General features: G+C 41.1%; 1 protein-coding gene across 2 annotated transcripts; it reads left to right on the top strand.

Moving 5' to 3' along the window:
* Positions 1 to 1,158: 1,158 nt before the first annotated feature.
* On the top strand, positions 1,159 to 15,546 carry NUS1 (NUS1 dehydrodolichyl diphosphate synthase subunit). Of its 2 annotated transcripts, XR_014944109.1 has the most exons (6): positions 1,159 to 1,691; positions 8,958 to 9,080; positions 10,463 to 10,615; positions 12,728 to 12,905; positions 14,514 to 14,613; positions 15,314 to 15,546. XR_014944109.1 is itself a non-coding variant. In XM_015858739.3 (5 exons), the coding sequence occupies exons 1-5, from the start codon at positions 1,319 to 1,321 to the stop codon at positions 15,402 to 15,404; spliced, it is 840 nt and encodes a 279-aa protein (XP_015714225.2). In that variant the 5' UTR covers positions 1,159 to 1,318; the 3' UTR covers positions 15,405 to 15,546. The 2 variants fall into 2 exon arrangements, 1 of the variants encoding a protein (XP_015714225.2); XM_015858739.3 differs by lacking the exon at positions 12,728 to 12,905.
* Positions 15,547 to 16,947: the final 1,401 nt, after the last annotated feature.

The following is a 16,947-nucleotide window of genomic DNA, read 5'->3' as shown; positions in this document are numbered from 1 at the left end:
CACACCAGCAAATTACTTTTCAAAGCAAACAGTTTCTATTATTCTTTATCTCCTGTTGGCATTCCCTAACTGAACAATCACTCACATTCATAGCGCCTGTTTTGTCAGAGCGCAGCCATGGGGCCACGGCACCTCTGCAGAATCTACTGACACTTGAGCTTCTTAACACATTAAGCCAAGTAAGTTAAAGAGGCTCACATTAGTTTTTTCTTCGCATTTTGACTTTTGAACATGTCATCATCAGCAGTCATTGGTAGATAAAGATTTTGATGTTTACGGAACAGCACAAGCTTCCTAGTAGTTTGAGTGTTGTTTTTGTTGGCTAATAATGGTCTGCGAAGGGCATTGCCAACAAGAAAAGCTATTTTCACGCTACAGTACTTTTCATTCAGTTCTGTACTGATGGTACACTCTTGTTTTGTCACTTCAGCCCATTACAGAATCACAGAATTATCAAGGTTGGAAAAGACCTAGAAGATCATCTAGTCCAACCATTACCAATACTTCCTGGCTAAATCATTTGCACTGGGCAAAGCTCTTGCACAACCTACGGGCCTGTGAAGAATGGGAATTTGCACCTATAGGTCCTTATGCCTATGCACAGCTACAAGCCGAGCCAGAAAACCTCTCTTGTACCTCACCTAGATAGAGGCCCCATGCTACACTAGAACGATGCTGCCCCTCTAGGCCCGAATCACAGAACTATCAATGTTGTTAAAGACCTAGAAGAGCATCTAGTCCAACCATTACCAATACTTCCCGGCTAAATCATATTCCTCAACACAACATCCAAACGTTTCTTGAACACTCCCATGGTCGGTGACTCCACCACCTCCCTGGGCAGTGCATTCTAATGCCTGACTACCGTTTCCGAGAAGTAATACTTCCTAATGTCCGAACACAGCCCTCCTCCTACTCAGGACAGCCTAAGCTGCCACTGCTCACACGAGATGGGCAGAGGCGCAGAACGAGACGCCCCGCACGTCCCATAAGGGTGATGCAGTGCAGAGCAGCACCGCCCCGGCCTCGCCACGCCCCATGAAACTCCCTGCACGTCCCAGCCCTCCTCTTCCCTTACAGCCACGTCATTCTCTCGCCGTGTGCGGAAGTGACGGCAGCTCTCCGTGCGGCCAACGGGCTCCGCGCATGTGGCGGGGTGAGAGGTGAAAGATCAGGCGGGGCGGCAGGAACATGGCGGTGCGTGCTGCGGGCGCCGGGCGAGAGACGCGGACTGTGTGAGGCGCACGAAGCGATGTCGCGGCGTGCGGCGCGCTGCGGCTGAAGGCGGCCATCGCGGGCCGTGCGCGGAGCGCTCCCCATGAGCGCGGTGGGGGGACTGGCGTGGCGCGCCCTGCACGCCCTGCTGCGCGCATTGCTGTGCCTGCAGCGAGCGCTGCTGGCCGCTCCCCGCGCCTGGCTCCGGCGCCGCGCCGCCGCCTCCTGCGCCTTGCTGGGCCCCGCCGCCCGCGCTCTCGCCTTCCCCGGCGCGGCCCGAGGGGGGCGGCGGCCCGGCAGGAGGAGGATCGGGATACGAGCGAGGGGCCGCGCGGACGGGAGAGCCCTGCAGAAGCTGCCGCTGCACGTGGGTCTGGTGGTGACCGAGGAGGAGCCGAGCTACGCGGACATGGCCAGCCTGGTGGTGTGGTGCATGGCGGTGGGCATCTCCTACGTCAGCGTCTACGACCACAACGGTGAGCTGTCCGGAGAGCCCCCACCCCTGGAGGCTCTCAAAGCCAGGTTGAAAGGGGCCATGGGCAGCCTGAGCTGGGGGGGGGGCAGCCCTGCCCACTGCAGGGAGTTGGGGCCGGGTGGGCTTTGAGGTGGTCCCTTCCCCTACAAGCCATTCTGTATTATGCAGTGCTTTCCTGCTGAGGATGTGAAACCAACTGTGTGGTAATCTCAGCTGACGGATAATCTCTGAGACTGGAAGCCAGCAGCTCAGGAGGGCTAATCGCATCCAAGGTGTGCTGTGCTCCTGTCCTTTCTGAGGACAAAGCTTCCTGCTGCAGATCTGGCAGTGCTTGTAGTGCCTCTCAGAGAGACCACAGAATCACAGAGTTATCAAGGCTGGAAAAGACCTAGAAGATCATCTAGTCCAACCATTACCAATACTTCCCAGCTAAATCATATTCATCAACACAACATCCAAACGTTTCTTGAACACTCCCATGGTTGGTGACTCCACCACCTCCCTGGGCAGTGCATTCTAATGCCTGACTACCCTTTCCGAGAAGTAATACTTCCTAATGTCCAGCCTGAATCTCCCCTGGCACAGCTTAAAACCATTCCCTCTGGTTCTATCACTGATTACACGAGAGAAGAGGCTCACCTGCTGTTTTGAGCCTCTTCTGGTGGCTGTCAAATGATGTTGTGCAGACTAGGTTTGCTCTGTAGATCTATGAGTGATTAGGGGTGCTGTCTGCACTGTGTGTCTTGCAGTGGTCTTTCAGGAAATGCTCAGCAGTGCCTTTACCAAAGTAGGTGGCACCTGATGTGGTTAAGGATATAAAACTTAGAGCTGTGGTGGCCTTATCTTTATCATAGGTATGTGTGGTTTTTAAAACTACTGCCTTGTTGTTGTTGCATCTCTGGTCCTTCATACGTAATGCAAGACTCAAGTGGCCTGACTTTTGCTGAGTCTTATAAGGTCTTTCTAAGAAACTGGACTTAACACCAATCCCTTATCAGTTTAAATTGACCTGTGTACAGCTGTTGCGGAACTTTGTTACGCTGTGTTTCAGTGGGAGGACACTTCCTCCTTTCAAAGTCAAAGAGTCTCCTAAATATTTGCACGACACTTTGAGGATACGGTGCCTTCTGAAAAGCCATTAGTGTGTTGATGGTTTTTGCTTTCAGCTTCAAAAGCATGAAGCCAGGTGAAGTGCTACAGAGCAAGTATTGGGACTACACAAAAGTTTCCCTTGTGACCTAAACAGAAGAACTTGATTCTATAACCCTTGTATTTTCTGTCAAACCTCAAGTAAATTATCTGCTATGTTGCCTAATTCTATGTATGTATGTTTAATTTCTTTTTAGATCCATGTGTTGTGCTGCACAAATTTACCTGAACTGAATTGAGGACCAGATCTATCTGAGGGCTATATTTCTTGTTGCCTTTGATTTTCATATTTGAATGGCTTCAGGGTAAACAACCCTGAGGAAGGGTAGGCAATCACAGATACTGTTACTGAGGTCCTGTCTGGAAGGGTGAAAGCAGCATTCAGCTTGTTTCCACTAATAGCACAGTTACTTCTGCTTCTCCAGAACACGTGCTGAGACCCGGTCAGACCTGGGACTGACTGGTACAAGGCTGTGTGTGTGATGACCAGAAATGATGAGGTTGTCCTCTGAGAAGTGGTGCAGATGAAATAACACTGTAGAATGGTTGTCAGCTGTTCAGAAAAACTGTTCTGAGTGGTGATTAACAGGAGTGTAACTAATAAAAGGAAACAGTTGAAGTTGTGTGCTAATAAGTTAGTACCCTTAGGCTTGAAAAATAGAGCTACAATATCATGACATTGAGATGAAGAGTTGTTTTATCCATAGCTAATTTTATTAGTCCTTAGATATCTGAATATACCAGTTTAATTACCAGCTTGTATTCTGACTTATTGGACATGTAATTGATGAAGACAAGCCTTAATCCACAGCAACTAAGTGGTCTAAATCATTAGCTATTGCCCGACTTCATACTTATGAGACAAGCCTGCTGTTACATATCCATGTTCTTTACAGATATTCAGTGTGTTTTCTGGGATACCAGCCATGTCTGCTTTCTGCACAGAGCCTTTTAAATTGGTGCCAGAGAGTTCTGAGTGAGTAGTCATTCAAATGGCTTGAGTATGCACATTTCTGGTAGTAGCAGATACACTGCCTTTCTCTTGGTGCTGAGCTCCTTGCAGTGTCTGGATTGAGCGTAGAGTAATTCCAAATAGGCCTATAGCTACACAGGACACTGTAATATCATGCAGTCTTGTTCTTAAATGCAGTTCTGAACTATGGTGATGTCTGAAACCCTCAGCAGTAGCATTAATGTGTGAAGGTAAAAAAAAGACAGGTATAACTGGCTGCTATCAGTAGCAGAGGATGATCCTTAATTATGCTTTGCTTGTTGTTATCTTAGCTGAGGGTTACTTCTTGTGTGCTGATCTGCTTCAGCGAGGTCCTATGTTCATACAGTTTACTTACTATTGACTTAGCAAAAATGTGTTGTCACTACTGCTCCTGGCTCTGGTGGAAAAGGAAACAAGGTGAGAATACTCTGCTTCTTTATTAGAGGTAGTGGAGTATGCTTGGGTTCTTCTTCCTTCACTACTTTTGTGTAACAGTGAGATCCTGCTCATTAAAACAGAAGGCTTTGTTACAGGAGTGCTCTTCCATGCTCTTCCTGGAAGGAAATTCTTTCAGTTTCCTGTGGAAAGCTCATGTTAAAACGTGACCTTAATTGAACTGCCTACAGGAAAAAGGGAGAAGTGTGACATTCTTCCAAGAAGAAGAACTACCAGATAAGCACTGGTAATTCTTATTATAAGAAATAATTGTGAAATTCTCAGATTTTCATTAACTAATCGAAGAAAAGATTAGTTCTGTATTCTTAGCTCTTCAAAATAAGTAACTCCAAAGGCAGCTTGGCTGGAGTTAGATATTCTCTTGGGCAATTACGAGAAAGCTCAGTATGTTACAAATACATTGAACAATAATTGTGTAACCTAATAGAACTTGACTGTCTTCCCTGAATCTGAAGGCCAGTAGTCTAAAAGGTTTAAGTAAGAGTGCACAATACAGGGGGACTTCAGGATAAAGAACTGTCTTGTGCTGTAATAAATATGTTGTGATATGGCATGCAGTACTCAGGTGGTTTTTTCCTAAGCTGGGCCTACAGCGCCATTCTCATGGTGTCTGATGGGTTAGAGGCCTTTTTCTTTCTCCCACGGATCAAATATTTTCCAAATATGCAGCAGAACTCTTATGAGGTTCACAGTACTGTGTGCCTGAGTTGTCGATTTTAGATTAATTGAACTTTATTTTAATATAGGTTTTACTCAAGCAAGCTTTTGTCAAAGAGATATTATTCCTCTGAGATATTATCACAGAAGAAGTAACTTGGCCTTCTCACACTTGAAGACTTCAGCTGCCTTTCACCACTGTTAGATGCTTTAAGCTCCTTTTGTTACCATGCTAGTTGTAGGACACCGAGATTTACTTCTGTTCATCAGTGAAGCTTTCCTGTAGTGTGGGACAAGGATGGAGCAGTTTTGGGAGGCTTGCAGTCTCTTGGCATCTGAATGCTTTGGGTTCCTGAAGAGATGCTTCTGGTTGGAGTGTGGTTAAAAGCCTCTAGTACTACTGTGTTGGACCTGAGTTTCTTTATCTGGGATTTGGCATTCTGGCGAGCTGTTTTACTTCTGACCAAGTTTTCTTTAAGAAATTCTTTGAAATAATAAGATAAAGTAATAATTAAATAATTTAAGGAGCTGCAGACTAGGCCTTTAGTCTCTTCTGGATTATTTGGTAGTTTAGTTGATATGATCAGTTTACAAAACTGAATGTTTGATGTATTTTCAGGAAGATAGAGTTAAGTATGTTGTAGCTTTGTGTCACTGAAGTGCGTTTATGTCACACTGCATCTGCTGTGAGTCTTCTAATGATATGAAACTTGACATTCAGCAACTGTTTTGGTGTTCATTAGGTGGAGTCTTGAGACCATGTATTTAATGTGGTTTAAGGCCAGTCTGTACACTATAGCCTTATAGGGATAGGTAGTATGGAAGTAGTAATGCTTTTTTTTTCTCTTGCTAACCAGTGAATTCTTGCAGGGACATTCTGTTCTTGGAACAGGAACTGTGGGGTGGTCACTGAATTCTGATTCTGAGTTCTTCCTGTTTTGTTAGCTGTAGCTTCAGTGGCTCTAACTAGAATGAAATTTAAGTGACTTCAGCTGTTTTCAGACTTGGTTTTAATGTTTTTCAGGACTCATTAGATAACATTTTCTTGTGCTTGGTGTCTTCTAACGTGCAATGTAGTGACACAAACCTTTCTTTCTTACTTTCAACTTTAACCTGTCCGTTTTGGGGCCCCTTGCTACAAGACAGACATGGAGGCCATTGGAGCATGTTGAGAGAAGGACAGTGAAGCTGTGAGGGGTCTGGAGCACAAGTCTGAGGAGTGTCTGAGGGGACTGTGGTTGTTTCTTCTGGAGAAGGTGAGGCTCAGGGGTGATGACCTTATTGCTCTCAACTACTTGAAAGGATGTTGTGGTGTGGCAAGGTGGGAATTGGCTGCTTTTCCTGTGTAACTAGTGATAGGACTAGAGAGAATAGACTCATGCTGTGCCAGTGAGATTCAAGTTAGACATTATGAAAAAACTCTTCTCTCGAAGAGTGGTTGGATGCTCAAACAAGCTGCCTAGGGAGGCTGTGGAGTCACCAGCCCTGAAGGTGTTCAAGAAACATCTAGATGTTGTACTGAAGGAAACAATTTAGTGGAGAAATATTAGTAGACAGTAGGACTGGGATGAGCTTGGAGGTCTTTTCCAGACTCGGTGACTCTGAGGGAGCTGGGATTGTTTAGTCTGGAGAAGAAGCTCAGAAAAAAACCTAATTGTACTCTACAACTTCCTGAAGGAAGGTTGTGATGAGGAGGAGTTTGTTGCCTGGGAGAAGAGGACGAACAGGACTTGAGGAAATAGATGCAAGTTGTAAAAGGGGAGGTTTAGATTAGGCATAAGGAAAAGCTTTTTCTCTCAGGGAATGGTCAGGCAGTGGAATAGCCGCCCAGGGAGGTGGTGGGGTTGCCGTCCCTGGAAGTATTCAAGAGGCATCTGGATGAGGAGCTACAAGATATGGTTTAGTAGCTTGTGGTAACAGTGTAATGGGAGGATGGTTGGACTAGATGATTTTGTACATCCTTTCCAACCTTGTGATTCTATGATTCTAAATTGCAGCCAACATGATCCAACACAAGGATGCAGGTTTTCATGTGTTAAAACAGTTTCTTGTATATATATTGTTTGAACTGATAGTCACAGTAAGCCTGTCCTAAGTAAACTGGCATTGAAAGAGTTGAGAAAGCAAAGACTGGAATGCTATGGAAATGTATTCTTTCATAGGCTTAGTTTGGTAGGGTTTTCTCTTGTAAGGAAGAGGTGGTTTTTCTCCTGTGATTGCTTTCTTCTGTCTTGCTTTAAATAGCAGGACAAGTGAGAACGTTTAACAGTGAGATGCTATCAAGCCATTGGCAAGTGTTGGTTTTGGCAGTCTGGCCTGACAGATGAGTGGCTGACACCACCTGGTGTTCTGTATGACAGTGGTTTCTATGATTTGACCTGTCTAAACTGATTTGTCATGTTTCTGGTGCACCTGCAGGCTTCTGCTTACACACTGCATTGTCAGTCTCTAACCTTTAAATGCTGCAACACTACATTTGGCTACAAATGGGCATGGCTTATAACTATTCCAAAGCTAAGCAAAAGGTGTGAAATAGAAAAGAATTATGTAATGGAGGACTAATGTAGAAAGCTGACTGCTCTGGTTTGCCTCAGCTATAGTGTGAGTGGGAACTAATGATCAGTGGTGTACTTGTAGCTTGTGTTGTGAAAATGGAATATACACATTTCTACGAGCTTGCTTTCAGAAACAAAAAGTAGAATACAAATATGAAATATTTCTTCACCTGTCAATGTGAAATCAATTATAAGCATTGTTAATGTTAAATAATGACGTTATTTTTTGCAGGAGATATTCAGGATGAGAAGAAAAGCTGCTGAATTTATCACCTGTTAAGGCATCTAATAAGTCTATATATATATAAACACCAGCTCACTATTATAGTAAATACATTACATGTTTTCATGTAGGGGTGGAGAAAAAACACTAATTTATTATGATCCTAACCTAATACATCTATACTGACTCAGACTACTGCTGACATGGAAACTGTTTATAGCAGTTTCTAAACGTAGAATCAGGCTGAAGTGGTAAAGTGGAAGCATGACTGGAAAGTTGTATGCAAGTTCAGTGTTTCTTGAGTAGTAGGTTGATTGTGTGGATGGTTTTTTGACTGGTCTGCAGGAGTCCTTGCCTTAGGATCTCTGAATGAAACTTAAGCTCTTGGTAACAACCCCTGAATGCCAAGTGATAAAGGCTTTATCAGTTCTTATGTAAATATGCATATCTGTACTCTTTCATTGTAAAGTAAATATTTAGGCTTTAATGCTTAATTTAACTGTAGTTTTTAATTAGAAGTAGTGTAACTAAAAGCTAGAATTTCAGAATAGCAACCCAAGCATGTTTGCTTAACCAAGTTTTTGTAGACTCCTGAACTCAAATTGCATCTATGATAAGCATGCAAGAGGAAACTGCATCAGCTCATTACATGATAGAGCTTGTGAAATTCTCTTATTAGGAAACTTTTGACGTTGGTAATTGCATGAGTAGACAGTTACTGTGACCTGGTGCACTGATTTAGTTGTCTTCTTGCTCAGTTTATGGTGAATTGCTTTCTTAGATTATAATTTTACTAGTATGTGTGTAAATGAAAGCAGATGTCAGCAGCAAATATACGGCAGTGTGGGGCAGTAAGGAAGCTGCATGATGACATGATGGTCTTGTGCTGTTGGGATATTGCTGTCTCAAACTGTTGCTCAGCATACTAAAGACAGCCAAGTGATTCTTAAAGTGATTGCATCTCTTATGCAATTGTGAACTGCTACTTAAACCAGGCTGTGTACAAGAGGAATAGAAACACGTCAGAGTTGTCTCCCTTTATATGCTCTTGCAAGGTCACTGGAGTTAGTCATGTGAAGTAGCATTTGCTTTTGATTCTTATCATACTTGTGCATTCCAGTTTGAAACCAGTACTGGCCATTTACTTTTTCTTCCCCCAGCATAGTGTCAGATCTGTTTTTATAGCACTCTGTAGTTTGTGGCTGACATGTAACTTTTTTTTTTTTTTTTAAGGTATTTTCAAGAGGAATAATTCAAGGCTGATGGATGAGATTTTAAAACAGGAGCAAGAACTCTTAGGATTAGACTGCTCCAAATACACAGTGGAATTTGCAAGTCAAGATAAAGCTGATCAAGGTAAGGTGAATTGAGAGTGGGCAGAAACTAGTATGACTTTAGTTATGGATCATAATGGATCATAATTCTGCTTTTACTTAAACGCATTCATATACGTGATCTTTTCCTTCATTAGCCACTGATAATCAGAATACATACCCCATTCTGGGGTTAGTATTAAGCTTTCAATATAATTGCGTTTGTAACTCATAGTGAAGTCTTGCTCTTCCCTATGCCTAGGCGTTGTTAGTGGGTAGTCCGATCCTGCTAGTAAAACAGTGACCCCTTTAATGCATCAGTGAAGCTCAGCTTTCTATTGCTTGAGTGAAATTAATTGTTTTGAGGAGAGACTTGAAAAAGGGAATTATTATTAGGTTAGTAACGAGTACAGTTCTTTCTCCAAACTTATGCTTTACCTTAGAGTTGCAAGGATGTGGAAGAGCAGAACTGTTGGTTATTGTGTTAATGTGTAACAGGGAATACAAAGGGCATACAGAATACTAATCTGTCAATGCTGGTATGTCATTTAAAGACTGTTTCTCTGTATGACAAATTGATCAAATATTCTCAAGGTTTTTTTTTATTGTGGTGGCCTTTGATAAACTGTAGGTGTTCTGATGTGTATTCAAATGAACACAAAATACAATTGTAAGCAGTTAGATTCTTTACTGGCATAACTTGTGTATTTTAATGTTAGCGTGCTTTGTGTTTAACCCAGTTTCTTCAAGCTGGGCTTAATACAGCAGTTATTTGTAGTCTTTAGCTTCCTTGGTAAGTTTATCTCTTAGGTTTTTATCCTGCCTCACAATAGCATAGGCATTCATGAGATTATGCCTGTGATTTAAGAGGCTATTTTACACACAAAAAAAGTGGATAAATTCTGATAGTGTTACATAGTTCCTACCTTCTCTGTATTAAGTAATCTTAGGATCAGTGTTGCAGCATCACTTGTTGATCACTTTTGGAGTGCTGTGGAAATCCTGTATTTGGGGAGAGCTGTAGCTTAATCCTGTTGTCAAATTAATATTCAAAGTGGTTGAAGCACTTTCTCGTAAAGTGTAAGAGTTGGATCTTTTTACATTGCTTGCCAAACCCAGATCAGTAATTCAGTACCTGTTCTTAGTGCTTTTCATGACTGTTAGAACCTATACAAATTTCTCTGGAACAAACTGTATTTGAAGATTGACTTTAAGCCATTTCTCACAGGCCTCATCATAATAGTTGCTTTAGGCTTGGTTTTTAGCAATAGCCAATCCATAAGTTTCTTATGAACCTCTTTAACAGCTGAGTGATGTATACTTAAGACTAGTTATATGAAGTAAACTAAGTTACTTTGTCATACCCTGCAAAGTACATTTAAAACTGTATTTCTGTTACTTTTAAACTGTGTTTTGTACTTTCAGTTTTAAATTGCCAATCTACATTGAAGGTGCTGTCTCCAGAAGATGGAAAAGCAGACATAGTAAAAGCTGCTCAGAACTTTTGTCAGTTGGTAGCACAACAGCAGAGAACGTATACAGACCTGGATGTGAATGTGTTAGGCAACTTGTTAAGTAGTAAGTATGATATCCTCCTTCAGGAGGAGGGAAACATGTAATTCATAACTAATTTGATTTCTTATATGCTTATAACATGTATGTATCTTTGTATATAGTTTATCAGAATAAGTTATGCTGAGTGCCATCAAACTTATGTTCAAAACTCTTGCTGTTTTGCTGCTTAGATCTGTTTAAAGAAAAAACTCCAAAGAAAACCCTAAGTTAAGTTGAAGAGTCTCATTTTCACAGAATTTACAAGCCTTATGGGATGTTCTGGGAAAAAAAAAGTACTTCTGGGATAAGCTGAAGCTAGACTTACAAGTAAGGTTATCTTCTTGCAAGCTAGCATGCTGCAAGCCTAGGTGTGAGTGGGGAGGTCTTTACAAATCTAGTTACAGGAATTAAAACTACCTAACTATCGGCACTGAGTTGAATGCAAATAACAGGGTACTTGCTGATCCTTTGCTGCTGTGTAACCCATGTCAGTTATCTCCATTACTAATTCATGCAGATTACTGACTCTGTGCTGAGGTTGCATGGCTACTTGCAATGTTGTGAAAAGGGCAGGGCTGCCCCCATCGCCTGTGAGGGTGGAACAGCATTGTGCTAAGGAGCTGGAGTACTTATTCAACTTCTCTAGATATCAGTGCATGTTAAGTGCAGCTGGGGTCAGGTTTCAGGTAGCGTAGTTCAACTTGGATGTCTGCAGGCAAGCTGCGTGCCTGGTACATTGTTACAGCATGGCTTCCATTAATTGGAGCCTAGAGAGATTCCTCTCTTCCCTTCCTCATCCCCCAAACAAGTAATCAGCTGAATTGCAGAGTGGTTCTGTATCAGTGCAAGTTTAGTCTTAATCCCAACTGAATTTTCCCTTTCTTAAGCATATGGAGTCTTCTTACAGTAGTGGAATTATTAAATGGGTGTTTAATGTGACCCCTGAGAAAGTAACTTAGATGTCTAGCCTGTTATGCCCTAAGGCAATTTAAGAAAGCGGATAATTGCTTCTGTAGGACAGGCACTCATCTTGAAGAACTGGTGCCAGTGATACCCATATATGTATTCTGACCATTGATGCTGAAGTAGAGTTTATCAAACACTTTTTTCTGATCTTCTATCCTTGCATGTGTGTCTATTGTTCAAGTAATGCATGATAGCTGAGCACAGAAAAAGAAATCTAGATTTCTAGTTTGTCAAAACTGTAAACTTTCAAAATAGATTGTGTGGCTTGTAACTAAAGACAATATCAATAATGAGTCCTGCTTATTAATCTGTGTGTTTTTGATGTCTAAGACAGTTGGCAGAATTAGTCTTCCATGACTGTCTTAGTTCACGAAACTGCTCGTTTTATTGTCATGTTTAGTTTCAGTGTATTTTCGGTTGCAAGGTATTGAATGTAAATGCCTGAGTTGCTGATCTAAATCCAGAGGGAATTTTGAAAAATGGTATCTAAATAACAATAATCCTAGGGTTTTCATTCAGGAGCATTCTGTAAGCCTCTGATTTTTTTCCACATATTGATTTATGTACATGATAATATAGTTTTTTATAGCTCCCTCATGTAGAATGTGCTTACTTAAAGTCTGGTTCTGAAGTGATGGGGGTTCTAACTTACATGGCTTTTTAGATTCTTCATTCTTGTTCAAATTCTTACAGCTTAAGTTTTCTTCAGTGTAACTGTGGTTTGTTCTCAGCCAACTTTCTTTCAGAAAAGTAGGTGCCAGCTACATTATAAATACCTCTACTTTGTCTCCCTTTCCAATAATTAATATGATGATAATGCTGTTCAAGTTAGCCTAGTTAATCTGTGTGCAGTGGTAATGTCAGTTCTACAGATTCATTCATGTTTCCCTCATCAAACTCCTGGCTTAGAAGGGATATTGTGAGATTTCTTTTTCTTGAGGGTCTGAGCCTTCTTGCCTCCTCATGGATTCTGCTCCCAAGTCCTTCTGTCTTTCGTGTGCTGAACTTTAGAGTGCACTCCTTCTGTTCAGAGGGAGTTTCCACATGCAAAGTATCTGTAGTGTTGATGTGTTTAGATAGAGAAATGGATGCAGGGTAGGAAGCACAGCACTGTATTTAAATAGGCTGTTCTGACAGTAATACTACATACTGTTCATTTTCCTTCTTCAGATAGGAGCCAGAAGGAAATGTTAGAATTAACTGGGCTCTCTGAAGGTCTTTTCCTGTTTGAAAAAGTCATTGCAGTGTTGGAAGATCCTGCTGCTGAACTGACCAGCTGAGGAATACTCAGCTTCTGAATCAGCTGATGAGTAAAGCTGTCCACTTCCACCAGAATCCCCACTTCTAAGTATTTGCTGCTTCCCTGCAAAGCTGTTTCATACTAACATACTAGCTTACCAATAAATAAGCAGCTTCAGCTTTATACTTCTCTGTTCTCTTTGAGATAATCTCTAAACTGGCTTTTGTAGAAGTGCTTAGGGAATGCTTGAGGAAAGCAGCTTATTTGTCTCTGATGGAAAGTTTACTGTTGTGATTATTCAGTGAGGAGGGAGGATATGAATTTTCTTTAAATCTTCAGCTTGAGATTTATAAAGGGGGGTGGAAGGAAGAAGTCATACGGGACCTTAGTTTTTTGTTCTTCCGGATGTTAAGTTCCTCTCCTAAGTTTAGGCTAGCATGGGTTTTGTTTAAAAATAATAATAATAATCTGAAGTTAGGAGCAAGTAGGCAGCACTGAATTTTGCCATTTGATAAAGGTAAGAATTACACAGTGCAAGCACTCCTGCAGTTAAGTTGTGGAATTAGTGGATAGTAGGAAGCACAACAGGAAATACTGTGGAGTAACCATTGCTTGTAGCAGTATTATAGCAATGTAGGATTATGACTGCTGGAATGCTTTTTGAGGAGAGCTGGACAAGTGCATGAAGAACAGCTTACTTTTTTGGTCTCCTTTTGGTAAAGTACTGTTTTTCACTTGTCTTAATAAATTTGGACTTAGCAGAGAAAGCTGGACTAAGACTGTTCATTCTAAGCATGTTGCCTATGTCAGTTCTAGACTGTAGTACCTCAGGTGTGACAAATTGTATGGAAGGGGCCAATAATTGTCATCTTCCTTGGAAGGTCAGTAGGAAGCTCTCATGGTGAACAAGACAGCAAGCTACTGAAGACTTAATTAGTTTTTCTTAACATGGGGAAAATTCCAAGTACATAACTGTAATACTTGGTCTTCTACTTTTTGGGGAGTGAGATTTACTACCTTGAACAACTGTTTATATGCCCGGTTCCAAAGGCTGGGTATAGGTAATGAAATCATCAGAGCACAAATTGGACTACTTGAACAACAGTGACTGGTGTTTTTCAATATGGATAGTAAGAGTGTGGGTGCCTAATGAACTGGGTTTTATAGTCATGTGTGGATCCTGTCTGCTTACTAACAAGAGGAATAAGGCAATTTTTTTTTTTTTTGCTCATTCTAACCAGGAAGATGCCACCTGTAACAGTTTGTCTGCAACTTTGCAGTAAGAATTTTATGTGTCTGTGTAGCTCTATTCTGAGCAATCAGGCAATTAATCTGGCAGTACGTTTTTACAATATATTTTCTTGGCAATCAGTGTTACCAAGTGTTCTTTTTTTTCAATGAAATGTCCTTAAGGTTTTTTGCTAGTGGCTCTTTTACTGCACTTGACAGTAAATCTGCATAGTTAAGACTATAGTAAGTATGTGTTGAGATGTAATATGTTCTGCTCTATTAAGTTTGCCAACACAAAGGTAGAGCAAGTCAGCTGTAACAGCACTGTTATGGTTTGCTGTTATTTAAAACAATCTAACTGTTCCTGTCAGTGCCTTTCCGAGTATTTGAAAACTAAAAGCATTCAGTTATAAAGCAGATGCCCTGAGACTTAAAAACAAATCTTCTGGGGAGTTTGACAAAACCTAACTTAATTTGTTCTTACAGGTACAAGTGGATTTCCAGATCCTGATTTAGTCTTGAAGTTTGGTCCTGTGGACAGCACATTAGGGTTCCTTCCCTGGCACATCAGACTAACAGAGATCATGTGAGTTGTCTATAATTCCTGTGGAAACAGATTGAAATAATATCTTAGCTGAATAAGCCTGTGTGACCTACCTAACTGAAACAGCTGTAAGAGGAAACATGTTTAGACAAAAATATCCACACCTTGATGTCAGGGTTTAAGAGTTACTAAATAAGAACCTGTCAGATACTTCCTGCATTGTTGCTGCTTCAGTTGTGGTGAGGCAACAGCAAACTTTTCTTCTGTTACCTTCTATTCTCTGTGGTCTGATCCAAGTTCAGTTGGTGTTCCATAAATGGGTTCTAGTACCTTTCAGCTTTCTGTGTCATTTATATTGTTACGTTATCCTATCAGGGAAACTAGATGATGCCTCTAGATTGCTATTTATCTTTAATAACTAAACTGACTGTGGTTGCTGTATTTCTTAAGTCTAAGAGCATTTATAAGGGCACTGGAAAACATGTCTGGACACAACTGTTTTTCCTCAACTTTTGCACAATATGAAGGTGCCTTTGTAATATAATGGGCAGGTTTCAATTGAAAGGGTGGCAGAATACTGACAGCAGCTTAATTACTATGTGGTTGCATGAGGGCGACGAGTATTGAGAAACTACCATGTTGCAAAGGCAATAACTTGTATTCAGTAGACTGGCTGGCCATATCAATCATGTGATATTTATATTTATAATGCTTATTAATATTTTCTATCTTGCTTTCTCAGTTCTTTGCCTTCCCACCAGAACATCAGCTATGAAGACTTTTTCTCTGCCCTCCATCGCTATGCAGCCTGTGAGCAACGCTGGGGAAAGTGACTTTGGGCTGAGCACACTGAGTTGTGCTTTCCATAGAAAGGAATTGATGTCTGTTTACAGTCACCTGTGACCCATAAGTCTGGTTCATAGTCCTTTCTTAATTTATCAACAAATTCAATAAAGTGTCTTACCTTTCTAAAGAGTCTGTGTGAACGCGTGAGAATCTGTGGGAAAAGGGAAATCAGCATGTTTGCTTTATCATAAGATGTTTGTTGCAAGCAAAGCTCTTCAAACCTGAATTACCCTCACTTTTATGTCCTGATGACCTGATGAGAGCATGCAGGAATTTGTGTGAAGTTCACAGGACAATGTAGGTAAGAATGTTGTCCCCTTGAAGGTTCATGTCCCTCAGGTTTATTTCTTCTCAATTCTTTGTGGTCAGAATTTCAGAGCTCATCACCGGATTATTCTGTATTTACTATGTAATGTTTGAATTTTAGAAGTCTGTATTGGTTCTGTTAACAGCTTAATACACTGCTACTTAGTTGTCAGGGCTAAGTCAGCAGTAGCTCTAGAAATGTGAAAAGGTTCTGTTAAAGAAGAACAGAAGCTTCTGTGGTAAGTGGATTAGGCAGTATGTTTATTAATGCTCATACTGGGCTTTTTTGTTTGTTTGTTTAAAGAGATAAAAGTGAAAAAGCAGAGTACTACTTCAGCTTGAGTGATATTTCTATCATCAGGCCCATTTTCTATGGGGAATAATTATAAGCATAATTCCACATAGGATTCTAGCCTAAGGTGACAAGCTGGTTAAGGCACTGGCATCACCTGTGGGGGAAGAATCTGAAAATGACCTAGGTCAGCTGCTGCAGCTGCTGCTACTTTTTTCATGTTCTTGTGTACCTGTGTACACAGAGGAGTGCTTAAGCCTTCCACTAGGTTTATTTTCAGCTGTGCATTAGAAGCTTCAATGGTGTTTCACAACAAATGGGAACGTGGTCAAATGAAGCTGCACCAACAAACAATACCTCAAATCTGAGAACATAGCTAGAAACGCTAGCTAAGGAGTCTTCATTGTGGAATGTCTTATTCTAGTTGTACTGTGCATACTGGAAGTTCTTGGAAGTTAAGTTGTCGTAGCAGCATTTGGATGAAGCAGTATCCTCAGTTGTGTTATTTGGACACAAACATTTCAATGTTCTGGCCAACATGCTACAGAACCTCTAGGTGCTTTGCACTGGAAGTTTTTTTCCTTTATCTCTCCCCTTTTTGGAAATGAGCCTGGATTTATTTTCTTCAGTTTAGATCTGTCACCAGGAAGAAATACTTCCTAGGAGGATTGCAAGACTTTAAAATACACTGTTTCACAAAGAAGGGAACTTTAATTATAATAACATTGTAAGCTTGTGCAGACTCTTAGTTGTAGGCTTTGGTTTGTGTTTGCCATGCTAAGATTAGATTTCAGTTACAAGAGAGGGCCGGTGGTCTATTTTACTTCATGAAAGAAAAATAAGTTTAATCAGCTAATGTTCTTAACATAAAGTTATTTCCCATTAGACCTGGAGTATAGTTGGAGAGCTGGAATAGAGTTGACTACCCTTTA

Source organism: Coturnix japonica, chromosome 3, assembly GCF_054131305.1.
Source record: "Coturnix japonica strain WE chromosome 3, WE-NBRP24, whole genome shotgun sequence".
Classification (NCBI taxonomy): Eukaryota; Metazoa; Chordata; class Aves; order Galliformes; family Phasianidae; genus Coturnix; species Coturnix japonica.
This window is presented reverse-complemented; position numbering and strand designations above follow the sequence as displayed.